This window comes from Periplaneta americana, chromosome 7 (assembly GCF_040183065.1).
Source record: "Periplaneta americana isolate PAMFEO1 chromosome 7, P.americana_PAMFEO1_priV1, whole genome shotgun sequence".
NCBI lineage: Eukaryota > Metazoa > Arthropoda > Insecta > Blattodea > Blattidae > Periplaneta > Periplaneta americana.
The window spans coordinates 169,127,799-169,146,652 of NC_091123.1; the positions used below are offsets into that span (position 1 = coordinate 169,127,799).

The following is an 18,854-nucleotide window of genomic DNA, read 5'->3' on the forward strand; positions in this document are numbered from 1 at the left end:
GGTGGAAAATTTCAAATATCTTGGAGCAACAGTAACAAATATAAATGGCACTCGAGAGAAAATTAAACGCAGAGTAGTTTTAGGGAAATCCTGCTATTATTCAACTGAAGTTTTTGTCATCCAGTCTGCTCTCAAAAAACTGAAAGTTAAAATTTATAGAACAGTTATATTACCGGTTGTTCTTTATGGTTGTGAAACTTGGACTCTCACTGTGAGAGAAGAATAGAGGCTAAGAGTGTTTGAGAATAAGGTTCTTAGGAAAATATTTGGGATTAAGAGGGATGAAGTTGCAGGAGAATGGAGAAAGTTACACAACACAGAACTACACGCATTGTATTCTTCACCTGACATAATTAAGGACGTTAAATCCAGACGTTTGAGATGGGCAGGGCATGTACCGTAGCACGTAACGACGAATCCAGAAATGCATATAGTGTGTTAGTTGAGAGGTCGGAGAGAAAAAGACCTTTAGGGTGGCCGAGACGTAGATGGGAAGATAATATTAAAATGTATTTGAGGGAGATGAGATATAGGAACTGGATTAATCTTGCTCAAGATAGAGACCGATGGAGGGCTTATGTGAGGGCGACAATGAAACTCCGAGTTCTCTAAAAGTCATTATTATTATTATTATTATTATTATATTATTATTATTATTATTATTATTATTATTGTATTATTTTTTCATTTTCTACAAGGAGGAAGTGGTACATGGCTCACAAATTATTGAGCATTTAGGAAATATCGGACAATGCGATAAGTATATATTATTTTATTTTATTGCTCTCTTAAATTTCAAGGTTACCAGTAGACAAAACATACGAGATTAAAATTTAGATACCGAATTAAATACACTGTTAAATTCAAGTAACTTCAAATTTACAACATTGGAAAATCCTGATTTTAAGAGTGGTAAAATATGTTCCAGATGTAGAGAGTGTAGGTGCTGATCGAATGTCTTTGGTTGACCAAGATTGAAATGGAGAACAAAAGTGGAAGACAAATTTGGAAGAGAGATTGGTATGAAAGATGCAAGTGAAGAATGAAGACGACAAACCTGCAGAAGAAAAAAATCCGAAAAATAAGAAGAATTTTTTTAGACTTTTTAAAAATCAATATGCAATATTTTTTCATGGCTGATAAAAACTATAACGTTAAGAAAGAATAAATACATTATTTACTAGTCGATATCAACGTGGAATTTTACACACCACCTCAGAATTCCACTTATTAATGAGAGAGAAATTGTATTTATGTGTGGAATGCGATAAACAAAGGGTAACAGCCATTCTCTGTAGGTTCACTGGAATTGCATCAAATAGTAGAAAAGTTTGCCTGCTCAACTATGTAAAATATAGGCCTAGTGTATTTGTCTGTCTTTCGAGAGAAGTTCGTAAAGACCTGGGTGTCAAAATGAGCGATAGTTTTTCCGAACGTAAACACAAGTTGTATTGTCTGTGATTCTTCGTTGCCGTTTATGTTTTCCTGTGTTCATTAACAGTTCCAGGAAGAAGACACGATTGTTGTACGCACAAATACATAATATTGCATGCGCTGTACTGTTATCCAGCTGGAAAACAGTAACGCAACAATGATCCTGAAAAACATCTACTGTGGAATCCTGGGAAACGAGAATGCGGATGCACTAGCAAAGAAGGGCAGCACTGCTACTTACAGACCTGTTACTATATCTACGTATTACTCTGTGAAAAGATTTATTAAATCTACATACTTAGACTTCAACAAGCAAAATTTGATAACACAATCAAGGGAAAAAATGGAACTCTCTGCATCATAATCCACAGTTAATTCCCGATTTACCATGAAAATCGTCTGTAGCTGCATTTAGATTGGCAACAAGCCAAGATTGTTTGGCCAAACACCTGCATAGAATTGGAATATATCAGTCCCCTAACTGCCCATTGCGCAACTCAAACCAAGAAATGGATTCGGAACACCTCAAAATCTGTGCTTCAGTGGCTGGCCATGATAATATCTTTGAAAAATATTGGAGTGCAAGAGGTCAAATGACTTTATTGTCAAACGCCTGGCATTAGAAAACAACAACTACAACATTCTAATCAACCGTGAATTCGCTATTGAAACATCATTGCTTAAAAATTCTTTACATTCTTTATTTGTATTTTTCTAAACTATCAGACACTTTCTCAATGGCCATTCATACAAATATAAATATAAACCTATTTCAACGCTTCTGTACCTTAAAACACTCCTTCCTTTGATCGTAAACAGAATATTTACTTCCCAAATTTCGGGTGATAATTTTATTCTTCGTCTCGCACAGATGCATGAAGCTATTACTAGAATCTAATGTTTTCCTAAAAATTTTGTTGCAAATTGTCATTCAAACTCTTAACTTCAAATGTTCATGCAAGGTTAAAACATTTAGATGTGTGCAAAACAGAGCACATACATTAATCGGGTAATGTATTTACATTTACTCGTATTGTACTAACGTATTTGCGAGAAGAATACGTGTTTATCCAAGTGTGAAGGAACACCCCTACCTCAATACTAAAAGCAGTAAATATTTATAGATCTACTGCCGTTCTTGACAAAATAATGAACATCTAATTATACAGATCTCGGTCCCTCAACTTGTGAGTGACGTGGGCGTTAAGTGGGTCACGACATACCAACTATTGGAAATTATCTTCAAATCAATGTATGTATAAATACATTACCCATAGCATTTTTACATAATATGTGGACATACGTGTATTTTAAGTTTTATTTGTCGCAAGCATTAGAACTAAGTGAATGTCCATTACAAGAAATGTTGAAGTGACATTGATAGTGTGTGGGAAAGTGTGAGCAAACATCAACTCAACAAATTATTAAACAACATTATCATAAACTCCTTTAAACTGGCCCATTCCAGTTCCATTCCGATCAGTTTTTTTTGGTACCATTACTGGACAACACGAATTGTAGGTTTTCTTAATGATCTGAAGAGTATGACGAAAGTCTTCATAATGTGCCACGCAGGAAACGTAAGGTAAGGATTGTATTAATATGGAAAGGAGGAAGAGTCACACATTTCTCGTCGGATATCGAGCTCTGAATTGCTTTTGTATATGTTAGATTTGCTATTGTCATACCATAGTCTTCGGAATATGTATGATAAGAACTTTCTTGTGTTAAATTTTAACATACCTTGTTAATATGTTTCGACCTATTTTGGGTCATCTTCAGAACTGGTCGTTGTTGGTCTTGGCGCCTCTTGTTTCCTGTGAGGGTGCGTTCGTAGTGTAGAATCAAAGAGTGTGTGTTTTGAAATTGAGTTGTGTGTTGAGGTACGTTAAAATTTAACGCAAGAAAGTTCTTATCATACATATTCCGAAGTGATACAGTGTTAAAAGTTGTGTAATCAAGATGTATAATGATTTCACTTGAAAGTTTATATCACAGGCAAATTTCACAGTCCTTGTAGACCGAAAAAGTACTGTAATATTTAATTTTTATACCATTTATTAAACATTATTTTTTTATTTTTTGTAAGGCAGAGCAAAATCGATCGTTTATGCCGAACGAAGCGTTATGGTCTTACGAGTTCAGCAGGCCAAGCCGTTTGTTGTGCTATCATCATTTGTTTTCTTCCGTTTTGAGTTCTTATTTTGTGAATAATGGGTCGCTTAACCAACGAAGACAAGATTTTCATTAAACATTTGCACCAATATGATAATTTATCTGTCTGTCAAATTGTAAGGAACTGCGCTCAGCGAGAATGGTCTGTTTCAAGTGTACGACGATTGATTAGCAAGATACGGACATGATATCCCTCCTGAGAGATTTTTGCGTGAAAGATCGCATTTCTCAGATTCTCTGATGGTTTCCGCTAGAGTTTCAAACGTGATCTTAATCCTACGGACTATTTTGTATGGAGTCAACTACAAAAAGCAGTTTACTACAAAACAAGAATTAGTAATATTTAACATTTAAGACAACGCCTTCTTCAAATTGGGACAGGCTTGATCAAAGACAGATATCCAGTGTTATTGGGAATGGAGAAAACTCCTAGAAATTGTTATGTGGACAAATGGCGGCCACACAGAGTAACACTTTTAATTTTGATTATTCGAAAGATCATTAATTATTATTAATTTTATCAACATTCAGTTTCTGCATTTTGAAGTAATAAATTGTCTTCAAAAACTACATTTTTCGCATCATTGTGTATTGACCTCCGTAAGATTTTAATTGAGTCTAAAAAAAAACATAATAAAATGTCCTGCTCATTTTTAAAGTCTACTCTTTCCAACAGTGTATTCATTATAAATTAATGTTACGTATTTCCGGAAATAGAGTAATTCTAATTTTGTGCCATTTTTTTTGCTCACTGTGTATTTATATCAAATAAACATGAAATTTAACAAGATGAAACTATAAGCATACATTATCGAATATAAATTTATTATACATCTTGATTACATAACTTTTAACACTGTATCACTTCGGAATATGTATGATAAGAACTTTCTTGTGTTAAATTTTAACGTACTTTGTTAACATGTTTCGACCTATTTTCGGTCATCTTCGGAACTGGTCATTGTTGGACTTGGCGCCTCTTGTTTCCTGTATGGGTGCGTTCGTAGTGTAGAGTCAAAGAGTGTATGTGTTTTGAAATTGAGTTGTGTGTTGAGAATATCGTTGGGGTGTGTTTTCGTGTGTCTGTATATTTCATATTGTTCTAGTGTGTTGAGTTTCTGGCTTTTTGGTTGGATGTGCAGTATTTCCATGTCTGTGTTGATTGTGTTGATGTCTCTGTAGGTGTGGTTGGCATTTGTGATGTGTTCTGCATATGTGGAGGTGTTTTGTAATTTTGTTATGGCTGTGATGTGTTCTTTGTAACGTGTTTGAAATGATCTGCCTGTCTGTCCTATGTAGAAGTTGTTGCTGGTTTACATTTGAGTTACAACACAAACAAACAAATACAACCACACAGGCGTATACAAACTCAAATGTAACACCTGCAACAACTTCTACATAGGACAGACAGGCAGATCATTTCAAACACGTTACAAAGAACACATCACAGTCATAACAAAATTACAAAACACCTCCACATATGCAGAATACATCACAAATGCCAACCACACTTAGAGACATCAACACAGACATGTAAATACTGCACATCCAACCAAAAAGCCAGAAACTCAACACACTAGAACAATATGAAATATACAGACACACGAAAACACACCCCAACGATATTCTCAACACACAACTCAATTTCAAAACACATACACTCTTTGACTCTACACTACGAACGCACCCAGACAGGAAACAAGAGGCGCCAAGACCAACAACGACCAGTTCCGAAGATGACCGAAAATAGGTCGAAACATGTTAACAAGGTACATTAAAATTTAATACAAGAAAGTTCTTATCATACATATTCCGAAATAAATTTATTGTTATGGATAATTATTATGTTTCTGTGAAATTACCTGACCACTGAATTTAATTTTGCTCCTATTCCAGCCTCTCTGAGATGGTGAAGAATTTCTTCACAACGTTCACCAGTAGCGACGGTAAAAAATACCTAAAATAAGAAATCAACTCATATATTTCATGTATTAATAATATTCTTATGTTTAATGAACATTTTAATAGTGTTTGTTACTCACCTGATAATGCTGTCCATTCTCTCCTGCACACCACGATGCGTTCTCTACCTTCAATTTATTGAGAACTGTCTCCAGGACCTACAACATAGTAATAATAATAATAATAATAATAATAATAATAATAATAATACTAATAATAATAACAGTGTCTTTATTGAACGCAATGTGTACTACGTTCTGCCATTCTTATCAATTCGTTTAAAGGTCAGGCTCGAAACTCGCAGAATGAGGATGATTTTTTAGTGGTTATTTTACGACGCTGCATCAACTGCTATGGTTATCTAGCGTCTGAATGAAATGAATGTGATACTGCTAGCGAAATGAATCTAGGGTCCAGTGACAAAAGTTAGCCAGCAAGGGTTGAGGGAAAACCCCGGAAAAACCTCAACCAGGTAACTTGTCCGAACCAGGATTTGAACCCGAGCCCGCTCGTTTCACGGCCAGATATGCTAACCGTTATTCCATAGCGGTGGACGAGGGTGATTGTGGAATTAAAATAATGGTGACGGTAAACTGGAGAATACCTAGGAAAATACTCGAGCCCTGTTTTCCATTACAAATTTCTTCATGGCCCAGGCGGATATCGAACCCGAGTCGCCGCAGTAGAAGGCAATATATGTAAAATAATTACGTTACTTAATCAAAGTACATTAACTTCAAATAATTCCAGTCCTGATAAAGCTGCCTGTAACTTGTATAATTGGAGATATTTCAAAATATGAAGCGTTGTTTAGGCTTTCGCTGTGATTACGTTAAGAAGTATACTTTTTGGTTTACCACTCTGTATTGGAACTTAACATCTCCAACATTTCGGAACTAGAGTCCTGCAAAACCGGTTGAAAGCCTAACAAACTTGCATAGCGCTACTGAACGCCTGGCTTTATAGGCAGTATGCGAAGTACATCTGCTTGCGTACTGCCTCAGTATTCGGTTTAACGTGTATTCGAGTTGATCCGATCTCTCTGTGGGTGGACGGCTATGGCGTATAAAATGAAGATCACAGTGAACCATCCAGATATTATAGCTGCGGATCATCAAGAGGAACAAACAGCATGAAGCGTGAAACTACAGACGTTGTAAAGCGTAAATTGCAGAAAAAAAACTTTCGGTATCCACAAAATACCAAGATTGTAATTTTTGCTTACACTAGAAAACTGAATTATAATATTACAATAATGACACACTTAAAAAACTGTAAACTTGATCAATAGTAAAACTAAAACAAAAATAACTTTATATCTTCTGAAACCTACTACAACCAATGCTTTTAGTATGTTTACTATGACTAGAGAATTAAACGTAATATAGGTTTTCCATTCATGAAACGATACTTATAAAGTTAATGCAAGTTCAGAATAATAAAGAAAATATATGCGTTATAGTATCGAATGAACTGTAAGAATACTTGGAAACACTTTTTTTTTCTTCAATAAGACAACGTAAATTTCCTTGTTACTCCGGCTGTGTACTCGAAAAACGTTAGTTTCATGTAAATGCGCCTGTCTACTCTGTAATACATCAGGCATAATGGCTCGACAACCGAGTTATTCGGCCCGATGTTCATCGTAGCCGGTTGAGCTCCGGCCGGTCGAATCTAAACCGGTTGTGTGCCCAGTTTTGCAGGTTTCTATTCGGAACACCATACAGGTCCACCATCAGGGACAATACGAGTAGATATGATCTGAAGAATTAGCTACTATATTGGACCCATTATACTTGGCCACTCCACATAACTGAGCCCAACAATTGTACTTATTGATCCTGATGATGCACCTGTTAGGAAACTGAGATGTGTAGTTCTAGTATACGATGGAACATCTAAAGTCTACTTCTGATTAAAAGTTGTATTAACTATTTTACTCATGTCACAAATTATGAGTTTTCAAAAGTTAATTTTGTTTTCGGTACTATGTGGAAATCAAGTGAACTTATCACACTGATTTTAATGTCTACTATTTTGAAGAAAAGAATGAAGAAGTGAAAAAAAATCCCCCATAAATAGAGAGACCTACTGAAACTAGAAACACCTGAAACTTGGAGAAATGTTTTTATTTTTAATACCAGCGTGTACTAGAATTTAAATTTCAAGGCATATTATATTATATTTTTCCGCTAAACTGAAGAATTAGCACGGTAAATTTGAACCGTGCCGTTACGGTTACGACCAAATTTAACTAAATACACAATGCTGCCAACATAAGAACATGACTTTGGTCTGTGGTGTCGTTAGAAGGAGAAATTTGTTTCTTTTTCTCTCTACTTCCTTCGTTCTGATAGCACCACTGTTATTCTCATCTATTTCAATGATTTTCCCTGGACCACCAATTTGTTTGGACGACATTTCTACATAGAAGATTAAGACAGATCTTACAAGCGATTTCCAGTTACTAAGAGTATGGTCATCAAAATTGTGTGTCCATTTTATCTCGAACTAAAATCTCTATTGCATTTTCTTTTGTTTCATCACGGCCGAATGGATTTATCTCTTCGGTATCGATGTTTCTAGTCGGTCATGGCCTTTATGACAGTTTTTGTTTCGTAATATTGATAAACAGTAATGTAATTAAAGCAGGAAATAATTTCATGGCCCCTAAAAGTTTTTTTTTTCCGTAAAAGGCTAGGTATTTTCTCTAGGCCACAAAACTTCAACGCGGTCATAATTACGTACTTAACGCTTTGGCGAACATTAACCGGAAATTTACTTTACGTTATTTAAATGATATTCCGTGAAACACACCTTTTTCCCCCCCTTTATTTCGTTGTTATCTTATTACATATGCATTTTCTTTTAGTGCATTCAAAACATCGTCGTTGTACTGCATAAACCTTGCACTTGACTAATGGAGTGATTTATTTAAGAATATAGTCGCGAATTTTACTACCACCATTTCGATTGTCTTTTGTTTGACACGGCTCGGTACGGCCCGGTGACTAGTGGCCAGCGAGTAAATTCGACTACTGACATTGCTCTACCATGTGTATTATCCAGTTGTTCCTATTTTTCATTTAAAATTTGATATTACCGAATTTTATATCGAACTCACGAATTCTGACACGTAGATTTTAATAACGGATTTTATATTATTCTTGAATTATCTTTTTTTAATTTTATTATATTATGTTTAATTTTTTACTGAGAAAAATATAGATGCTGTACAATCTTTAATGAATTCTTTCTTCACCCACTCTTTCCAACAGAGCTTCATTCCTTATTCTGTCTGTCCATTTCACACGCTCCATTATTCTCCGTATCCACATTTCAAATGCTTCTATTCCCTTCTCTTCACTTAGTCGTAATATTCATGTTTCTGCCCCATACAATGCTACACTCCACACAAAGCACTTCACTAATCTCTTCCTTAGTTATTCTCCATAGGTCCGCAGATGATGCTCCTTTTTCTATTAAAAGCTTCCTTGGCAATTTCTATACTCCTTTTTGACTTCCTGGCAGCAGCTCATGTTATTGCTTATAGTACATCACAAGTATTGAAAGCTGTCCACTTGCTCCACTGCCTCATTTAGAATTCGTATATTTATCTTCTTTATTTACTCATTCAGTGTTTCTTACATCAGATTCTAGATATTAAACATACTTTTAGATCTCGTTGATATATATTTATCATATTTTTTTAAATTATTTAATGACTACAGACGATACTAAGGAATATACTACTAAGCTAAATGACAGCTGTAAGCAGTAGGTGATGAAGATAAATGCAATAACCATTTGGATTGGCGGTTGTTGTACTAGTGAACAGCCTCAACGGTTTATTCTACGTTGAAAATTCAAGCACATTAGATTGAAAACTACTTATTTCCAACAACTTTCATTTCTTTCCATTTTTCGCTACTTGCACTAATAATTCAGTTTGTTATGTCGCCGGACTTTTGGTCACGCTGTATATCGGGTATATCCATCCATATGGAGCACAGTTTTAACATAAACCGTTCTCTCAAATTTGTCTTTTGAAACTTTTAGACACCTTGTTTGCAAACAAGCAACTGTATGGAGATGATTTATTACTTTTCACCTTGTATTGACAGTCGTAAAAGTAGCAGATTAACAAAGCAAACGTCTTTAAATACAGGGTGTCTCAAAATTCGCACACATGGGCTACATCGTGATAATCCAGAATGAAAATGGAGACGAAAACGTTAGCGACGAAATTCAAAATTTCGCCAAAAGAGTTTTTAATTGCACAAACATTGCACGTCACGTCATATTAGTCCACCTTCTCTACGATCTTCTTAGAAAATATTTCCTAATTATTTCTCGAAATATATAATGTTATCCGGTATATCCGTTGAGAGTTATAACATTTCCTTAACGGAACATTTTATTATGCATCATGTAGAATTGTAAATATACAAAAACTTGCCTAGACATGTTCAAACATTTTTAACAAGAGCCAGGATTGGTCACATTGTCACACAATAATTGTACCTACATCGATTTCACATTTCTGATAATCCTACTTGTCTGTGGTGTAATAATCATGATGAAGATCTGGAACACATTCTTCTATACTGTCCATCCATAAACCACAAAAGAAGTAAATTAAAATCATCAGTACCAGTTGCAGAAGACACAGCCCTGCAGTATATGTTGACTACACCCCACCTCTGGCTACTAGCAACAGTCATATATAATGAACACCAATCAAAATACCCCTCATTTCTCATGAAAAACAAGAACTGAAAAGACTACAGTGGACTATAGTGGACTTTATGTTGTCAGCAAACAGCTGGATATACTAAAAAGATAGATTGATTGATTGATTGATGTAAGAATTTAATTGGCATAGCCTATTGTTAAATTCAGATTTAATAAATGGATATATTAAAAAAAATATTAAATTAAATATATTAAATTCTTTTATCATTCCAGTCTGCTGTCAAAAAATCTGAAAGTTAAATTTATAAAACAGTTATATTACCGGTTGTTCTGTATGGTCGTGAAACTTGGACTCTCACTTTGAGAGAGGAACATAGGTTAAGGGTGTTTGAGAATAAGGTGCTTAGGAAAATATTTCGGGCTAAGAGGGATGAAGTTACAGGAGAATGGAGAAAGTTACACAACACAGAACTACACGTATTGTATTCTTCACCTGATATAATTAGGAACATTAAATCCAGACGTTTGAGATGGGCAGGACATGTAGCACGTATGGGTGAATCCAGAAATGTATTTAGTGTTAGTTGGGAGGCCGGAGGGAAAAAGACCTTTGGGGAGGCCGAGACATAGGTGGGAAGATAATATTAAAATGGATTTGAGGGAGATGGGATATGATGGTAGAGACTGGATTAACCTTGCTCAGGATAGGGACGTATGGCGGGCTTATGTGAGGGCGGTAATGAACCTCCGGGTTCCATAAAAGCCAGTAAGTAAGTAAGTAAGTAATCCTTAAAAGCAAGTAAGTAAGTAAGTAAGTAATCCTTAAAAGCCAGTAAGTAAGTAATCCTTAAAGGCCAGTAAGTAAGTAAGTAATTACATATTAAAAAATCACTCGTCGTAAATTTCAGTGCTGCACACGGATTATTCACTAAATGGGAAAAGTATTTCTTTCAATAAACTGAAAAAATATTGTATATAGATGCAAGATTATAAACAAACCTATTATAAAAAAATTAAATTAAAAAAATAAGTTAGTTATAAACCATGCGGGCATAAATATTACTTACACATAATTACATAAAACGTAAATATTAAATCAATTACCTTACTTTTTAGATTAAAAAGCATACGCTTTGAATGAAATTCAGAAAACAAAAATTTATCTTATTTTCTTGAATATTTAACGATTTTATTTATATATCTTTCGAGCAAAAGTTGTAGAAACTAAACAATAAACCCTATTATCGCTGACATCATGATAAAGGGATTGAACTGTGTCAATTTGTGTACACATCTTCCTGACTTATGGTGTAATAATTCATGTGCTCAATTGTTAATCAACTAGCCCGTCTTGTACGTCATTCTTTGGCTCTAATAAGTAACTAACAACTTTTAACTAAAAGAACAAGCTGCACAATGACGTTGCATTGGAGAATAAATTAGTAAAATTAGACTAGAGTGTTCGTAAGTGTCCATGTGTTACATATATGTATAGACTTTCATAATTATTGATATGTGCATGTAAAGTCTCGGAAGCTAATATTTGCTCCAGAAGAGACTTTCAACGTATTGATTCTGAATTTATTTAATCAGATATGAAGGAGACAATGCTTAACCTAGAATATTTTTGCAGTATTTACCTTTTATTTATAGCTTCAAAACAAGAGAAGAATAAGAAGTTCGCAAAGCAAATTTTACGTAACTTGATTGTAATACAAAATGTTAAAAATACTATGTTTGAAATGTGTCATTCTAGGATTAATTATCATCTTGAAGTTGGGCTATATGAAGCGTTCTACCTCCGCCATATTTCAAAATTATCTTCGCACGTAACCTCTGCCATTGGTTGATTAGCAATTATTATCCTTCCCCCTTCCACTGTTGGCAATGTTTACGTCGCCTGTGAGACATTATGGAATGCAGTATATTTTTTTTTCTCTTGTACGGAGGAGGGACCCGAAGACTCACACTGCAGCCTGAGGCTTATTGTGCTTACCACTCCTATTCTGTGAATGATTGGGTAGCCAAATGACGGCGCTCTTGTACAAATACAGCACGCCGCACCGTGAACTTAACTCGGGCTATTGTATGGATGATGATATGTGAATTAATGATGTTGAAATGAGTCCGAGGTTCAACGCTGAAAATTACCCAGCAATTCTGCTTCAGTTGGTTGAGGGAAAACACCGGCAAAAACCCCAACCAGGTAATTTGTCCCAACAAGGATTTAAACCCGGATCCGCTCCTTTCATTACTCCAAAGCGGTGCACACTCGGTATAATTAGTTTCTTATCCAAGTGCAAACAATGCCATAACTGATAGGTAACCTGTTTTCCAATTTTGATCCAAACAAACGTAACTTTTCACTCTGCAAATGAGTTTTACAATATTACATTTGTTCGGATAAAATTTCTGCACATTTAAATGACAAAAATAAAATTCTTCAAATTATTTATTATCATAATACACTTACTTATGGCTTTTAAGGAACCCGAAGGTTCATTGCCGCCCTCACATAAGCCCGCCATTAGTCCCTATCCTGAGCAAGATTAATCCAGTCCCTACCATCATATCCCACCTCCCTTAAATCCATTTTAATATTACCCTCCCATCTATGTTTCGGCCTCCCCAAAGGTCTTTTTCCCTCCGGTCTTCCAACCAACACTCTACATGCATTTCTGGATTCGCCCATACGTGCTACATGCCCTGCCCATCTCAAACGTCTATATTTAATGTTCCTAATTATGTCAGGTGAAGAATACAATGCATGCAGTTCTGTGTTGTGTAACTTTCTCTGTTCTCCTGTAACTTCATCCCTCTCAGCCCCAAATATTTTCCTAAGAACCTTATTCTCAAACTCTCTTAACCAATGTTCCTCTCTCAGAGTGAGAGTCCAAGTTTCACAACCTTACAGAACAACCGGTAATATAACTGTTTTATAAATTTTGACTTTCAGATTTTTTGACAGCAGACTAGATGACAAAAGCTTCTCAACCGAATAATAACAGGCATTTCCCCTATTCATGCTGCATTTAATTTCCTCCCGAGTGTCATTTATATTTGTTACTGTTGCTCCAAGATATTTGAATTTTTCCATCATAATACACTGCTCTCTTAAACTGACTGAGCATATTGGGAATTAAATCAATGACTTTCCCAAAACACGCTGTGAAGTGATCCATATATAACAGTTTTTATCTCGAAAATAAAACAAAAATGAGCAAAATTGTATTAACTTTTTTGGTTTGAAATATCTCAAATAATATCTGGCTGAAATTAATAACATTACTTACGGTTCACCCTGTATTTTTTCTTATGTTATGCGTGTAATATTCATAATCTTGTAGGTCTACTTTGTAGAAAACAGTGTAAAAATTTCATGTAAATAGATTCAGTAGTTTTAGAGAAAAATGCACTTAAGTTTGAAGAATCTTCACCTAGGTAGAGAAAACTTCATTTAAAAAAGAATGTATGAAACTTGCGTCGCCATATTTAAAGATACCGTTTAAAGGGCTTATTTTCAGATATACCCCCACAATAAATATGCATACATACATTACATTACATTACATACATACATACATGCATGCATGCATGCACACATACATGCACACATACATACATACATACATACATACATACATACATACATACATACATAATACATACATACATACAGTATATATTGTTTTAAAGAACAAGTTTTGTACTTTTTTAAACACAAAATAAAAAAATCGGAGTATTCATTCAAATTCACTACCCAGTCCCTTAGCGATGTTATTGGATAGGTAGCTGCTCTGAAATATTATTCATTATAAAATCTACAATTTTAATAATAGGTATAATCCCTTAAAACAAGATTAATTATTTCCAAATGTAAAATTTTTTTCTAACAATTTTAATTTTCTATCTAATTTTTCTCAAAAGCGATTTTTTTACATTATAGCTGTTATTGCACCCAGCTCCTTAATTGAATTCAATGACTGACATGCAACCAAAGCAACGTCTGTCCCCAAAGAACTGGTGTCTCAAAACATGCCAGACGCGAAAGGAAAGGAAGATCGTTCACTATTTACATCACAAAAGCTTGTTGTTTTCTTTACCATTGAATATGTGTGTGCACACACAAATATTGCATATGGGGAGGTCATGTTTGTTTGTATGTTTATTTCATGAGACACTTAGTGAATTCAAATTATGCTCGCGTTAGAAATATCTATTTCACAGACAGTTCATGGCAAAAAAAATCCTTTTTTATAAAAAAAATATAGCAATTACCGTAAAATGGTATTGCACCATTTTCTGGTTAGAAATTTGTTTTCAGTCTGTATGTAGTCTTTAAATGTCTAATTTTGAGATGGGTATTTATTTTATACGTTCTAAGGGCATCCGGAAATGTATTTAGCCAGTCATATCTTGGAAAATAAATGTCTTTTGAAATTTATAATCTGCCAAAAATTGGTGCAAAGTTACCCACAGTTGGGGGTTACTTTACACCGCCAGAGTTTTAAGAGGGGTGGTGCAAAGTTTGCCACTGCTGGTGTTACATTGCACCATACACATGTTAAACAATGAAATATACTGTATCACGAACAGGAAAAATGGAAACACAGATTCAAAAACTGCTATAAATAGTAACACGGACACGAATTTATTGTTAAATGCCTTTTTAAAATGTATAATGCCTTTTTCAAAATTTATGTTGCCTTTTTTATGTTTTATTGCCTTTTTTGCTTGCCTATTTTAGCTGCTATAAATGCCTAAACATCAGGGGCTTGTTTCTGAAAAATACTAGTTTAGTAGTTCACCAGTTAATAGTTACGGTATCAGAGTATATTTCACCAGCTCTAGTGGATTCTGTTTCTCAAACTATTTTACCAGTCTAGTAACTTGTGACAATTTTTCACTAGTCACATGATCTGTTTCACTAGTCAGCTGATTGAGTTCTTTTGTTTATAGTCGTTGGTAGATATTTTTATTTGAGGTTAGAAAGCTAAGTTTCTCATTTCGGTTGGAATTCCATCAATTGGAAGCAAATTAACTATACTCAATATGATTAATGAATCGAAGGATATATTATTCGGTGCTTTTATCAAGCATATTAACAAAAAATGATAAAGTTAACGAAATGACAAGAAATTTTGTAATGTATGAGAATAAGGAACTGATATCTCAGAACAAAGATTATGCATACGTTAGGGACACTTACTGGCCCAACATTAAGAAAGGAACTTCGATAAGTACCAATTCAAGTTCACAGTACATATTATGTAGCTAGTGGGTCTACTTCCGACATGAATGTCACTTATGACTTTATGAAAAATTTGCTAATTTTTTTTAGTTTTAAATTTGATATATTCATTTGTCGTTTTATATTAATTTGTAGGCTAAAGTTGCTAATGTCAGAAGAACTGGCAGTGGAGGAGGAAAGTCAGCAAAAAGTACTGCAGTTGATGAATTGGTATTAGATTATGTTAGTAAAGAATTCTGCAAGTGTTGCTGGTCTAGGACAGAAAGACCTGATGGCATTGGAAAATAATCAACATCCCGATTTTTAGAGCAATTTGTATTTTAAGCTTTGCTGGTAATGTATGACTTCTATTTGCTTGTCTTGTTATGGCAGGTCCCACTATATTTAAGAACTGTTCAAGCTTTTCAGCACTTTACCTAAACTGTCCATTATATTTAAACAATGCTCCCTTAAAGGAAAAATATTTGTTCTTTCTCTATATAGTTTTAGCTCTTTTCACAACAGCTTCTTCATCACTTCAATCAGAATCACGAAGCCACATAACTACAATATTTTGTTTTATTATCTGAGAAAGGTTGTCACTGGTAACTGATAACACAGAAACCAGTAGCGGCCGGTGATCAAAATCCTCGGTGAGGCCAGATGCAACTAGTTTAAGTGCCTCCGATAGGAAATGTTTGTTTATGATATTAATTATTATTGTTACTATATTATTAATATCATTATTACTGTAATGTTATTATTATTATTATTATTATTATTATTATTATTATTATTATTACTATTATTAGTCTATTCTTATTACTATCAATGAAAAATAATAATTTCACTCACCAAATAAGCTGTTATGCTCTGAGTTTCAGTGATTGTTTCAGTGTGATGAAGCATCCCATATTATGTGTTGAAATTCCCCTTTCTTTCTTTTCTTTTTATTTTTTTCCTTTGACAGCAACAAACAAGGCCAACAGAGAAGTTTATTTTGCATCACATTACCACATAACCATTTATGTTGCCCATACCAGGATGCAATAGAAACTCGCGTTTTAAGATTATGTGTCAGAAAAATTGTCAGCGATGCCGTAGGTATCTCGGTAGTCTCTCTCTTTATTTAAAACTTCCTTTCTTTTAGTATTATTTCTTCTCGAAAAAGAACACTCTAACAATGAATTAACTGCACCAGCATTATTTCTCTCATTTGTTTCTGTTTATATTTTCCCAAAATACATAACAACATTGGCCCAGATTCACTATACTACGAAGTACAATAGTAGAACACCCTCGATTATGTCATAAACTGAGACATAAAGGGAGAGAATCGAGTGGGTTTCTGCCTGCCAAAGAGCTGGAATTTTGTTATTTATGGCCTAGTTAGAAAGACAAGTCACCACTGCTATTCCCACCCCACTCTACCCTTGAGGCCAGCCCATGGATGGGACGAGTGAAACCTGACTAGGCCAGCCGAATTGTGCCTCAGCTACAACGTTTTGAGCGTAAACTCAAAGCCCGCGAAAGGACATGAAATGCATTAAGCCAGACCCGGCACGAACGATTCTGGCCTCAGGAACAAATTTTACTGCAAAACAGGTCTATATACATCACAAGCCAGACCCGGCACGAGCGATCGCGGCCTCAGGAACAAATTTTACTGCAAAACAGGCCTATATACAACAAAGTTTTCAAATGCTTCTACAGCGATATATGCTTCATTCAAATAACTAATACATTATAAAAAAAAACACACACACACAAAATTTGATTTCAGTTAAACCAAGTGACTGAGGCCCGGCCTCACTTGCCTCAGTCAATCAGCCGCCATCTGATAGAAACCACCAGTCTTTAGAGTCTTGTAGGAATATTCCTATTGAATACGAGTATAATCAACTAGATTAGCATTTTGAGAAACAGAATCACTTATGAACTGGTAAAATCGACCAATATTACTAGTCTCTGAACTGGTAACTACTACTTTACCCTTGTAGCAGGGACGTCCCGTCCTTATGTGCTACAGTGCTATAGCACAATGATAATTTTTGCTCAAATAATGTATTTGTAATACCATAGTATTTGATCTGCCATTTGACAATTTCCCGTGGTTATGTTCATGACGCGTTATAGTGTGTTTAGTCTTCGCTCTTCGCTCTTTGGTGCCTCAGGGGGTACGTTGTGCTACTCAAAGGTCTACATGAGAATGTAGACAACTAATGCGCATGTGCGAAGCTGAAATCACTGCTCTGATTGGCTATTTTTACGCGGGGAAGTGCTGTAGTCAGCTTCAGCACAACACAGCTCGGAGATTGCAAAAATAAAGCGTAACGAAAGAATGCTTGTATGTGGAAGAACTCGGAACTATGTACAATGTGTTTGGTAATTCAAGTGTCCAACCACTGCTGCCATCTACCTAGTTTTTGAGGTTCCTCCTGAATCAGTCAGTCCAGAAAATTGAAGCCAAGGAATTACGTGACAGTATAATTCAGGAAACTACTTATCGTTTCAGTCTTTAAGCTACCTAGACGCAACGAAATTGTTAAACAGCAAATTTTTTGACAATTTTTCGCATAGTTTTCCTGAACGCGAACTTGAAGTTGCTGTCAACAGCTATACTGTACTGAACAAAAGAGTGTTAAATACACAACTTGGAGTTCTATATGGAAGACCCGACTTCCGAAATATAGACGGAGCTGTTCAATTGTTACAATACATAACATAGCCTCCAACAATTCACAGGATCCATTCTGTGAAGTAACGAAGTTGTTAAATATTTTGGTTACAACACCAATGACCACTGCTGAGCCAGAAAGATGTTTTTCTTTCTTTAAACGCATAAAAACGTTTTTAAGGAACACTATGTCGCAGGATCGCCTCAGTGCTCTTGCAATACTGCCAATAGAAATGAGTATGATGTCCAAGATGGAGGGGTGTAACTCCAGGGTAATTGACAAGTTCTGCAGTAGGAAGGAACTTCATATTTCGTCACTAGGCGAATCTCACATTAAGATAAATGCATATAAGTGTATACAGTAGGCCGATATAGAGATTGTAGCACACTCATTAATTTGACCACCAGCCGCTACTGCCTTGTAGTTTCTAGAAACACAAACTTGTAAAATAAACTAATAATATTACTGTACAGACTAGTATTACTAGTCCATGAGTTTTGAGGAACAGGCCCCAGGGCTCTACTGATTAGTGTCATGAGTTACTAGTCCCCGATGTATGCAACCATTGCCAGTTGGGTTAGTCTCCTCATGATATCTTATTAGTGTTGTTTATGAGGTTTCAACCTGTCTTCGGATAGTTGACTAAACAACATATTATGTCATATACTATTTTAAAGAGG

General features: G+C 35.1%; 1 protein-coding gene across 1 annotated transcript in view; it reads right to left on the minus strand.

Moving 5' to 3' along the window:
* The window catches only part of LOC138703701 (uncharacterized), a 101,764-nt gene that overhangs the window by 50,468 nt on the left and 32,442 nt on the right, over nucleotides 1–18,854 (minus strand). Inside the window, exons 2-3 of the mRNA XM_069831802.1 lie at nucleotides 5,652–5,729; nucleotides 5,472–5,566 (exon numbers count right to left, since the gene is read on the minus strand). Of these exons, the coding sequence (XP_069687903.1) occupies nucleotides 5,472–5,566; nucleotides 5,652–5,729 (173 nt within the window). The remainder of the gene's footprint in view (nucleotides 1–5,471; nucleotides 5,567–5,651; nucleotides 5,730–18,854) is intronic.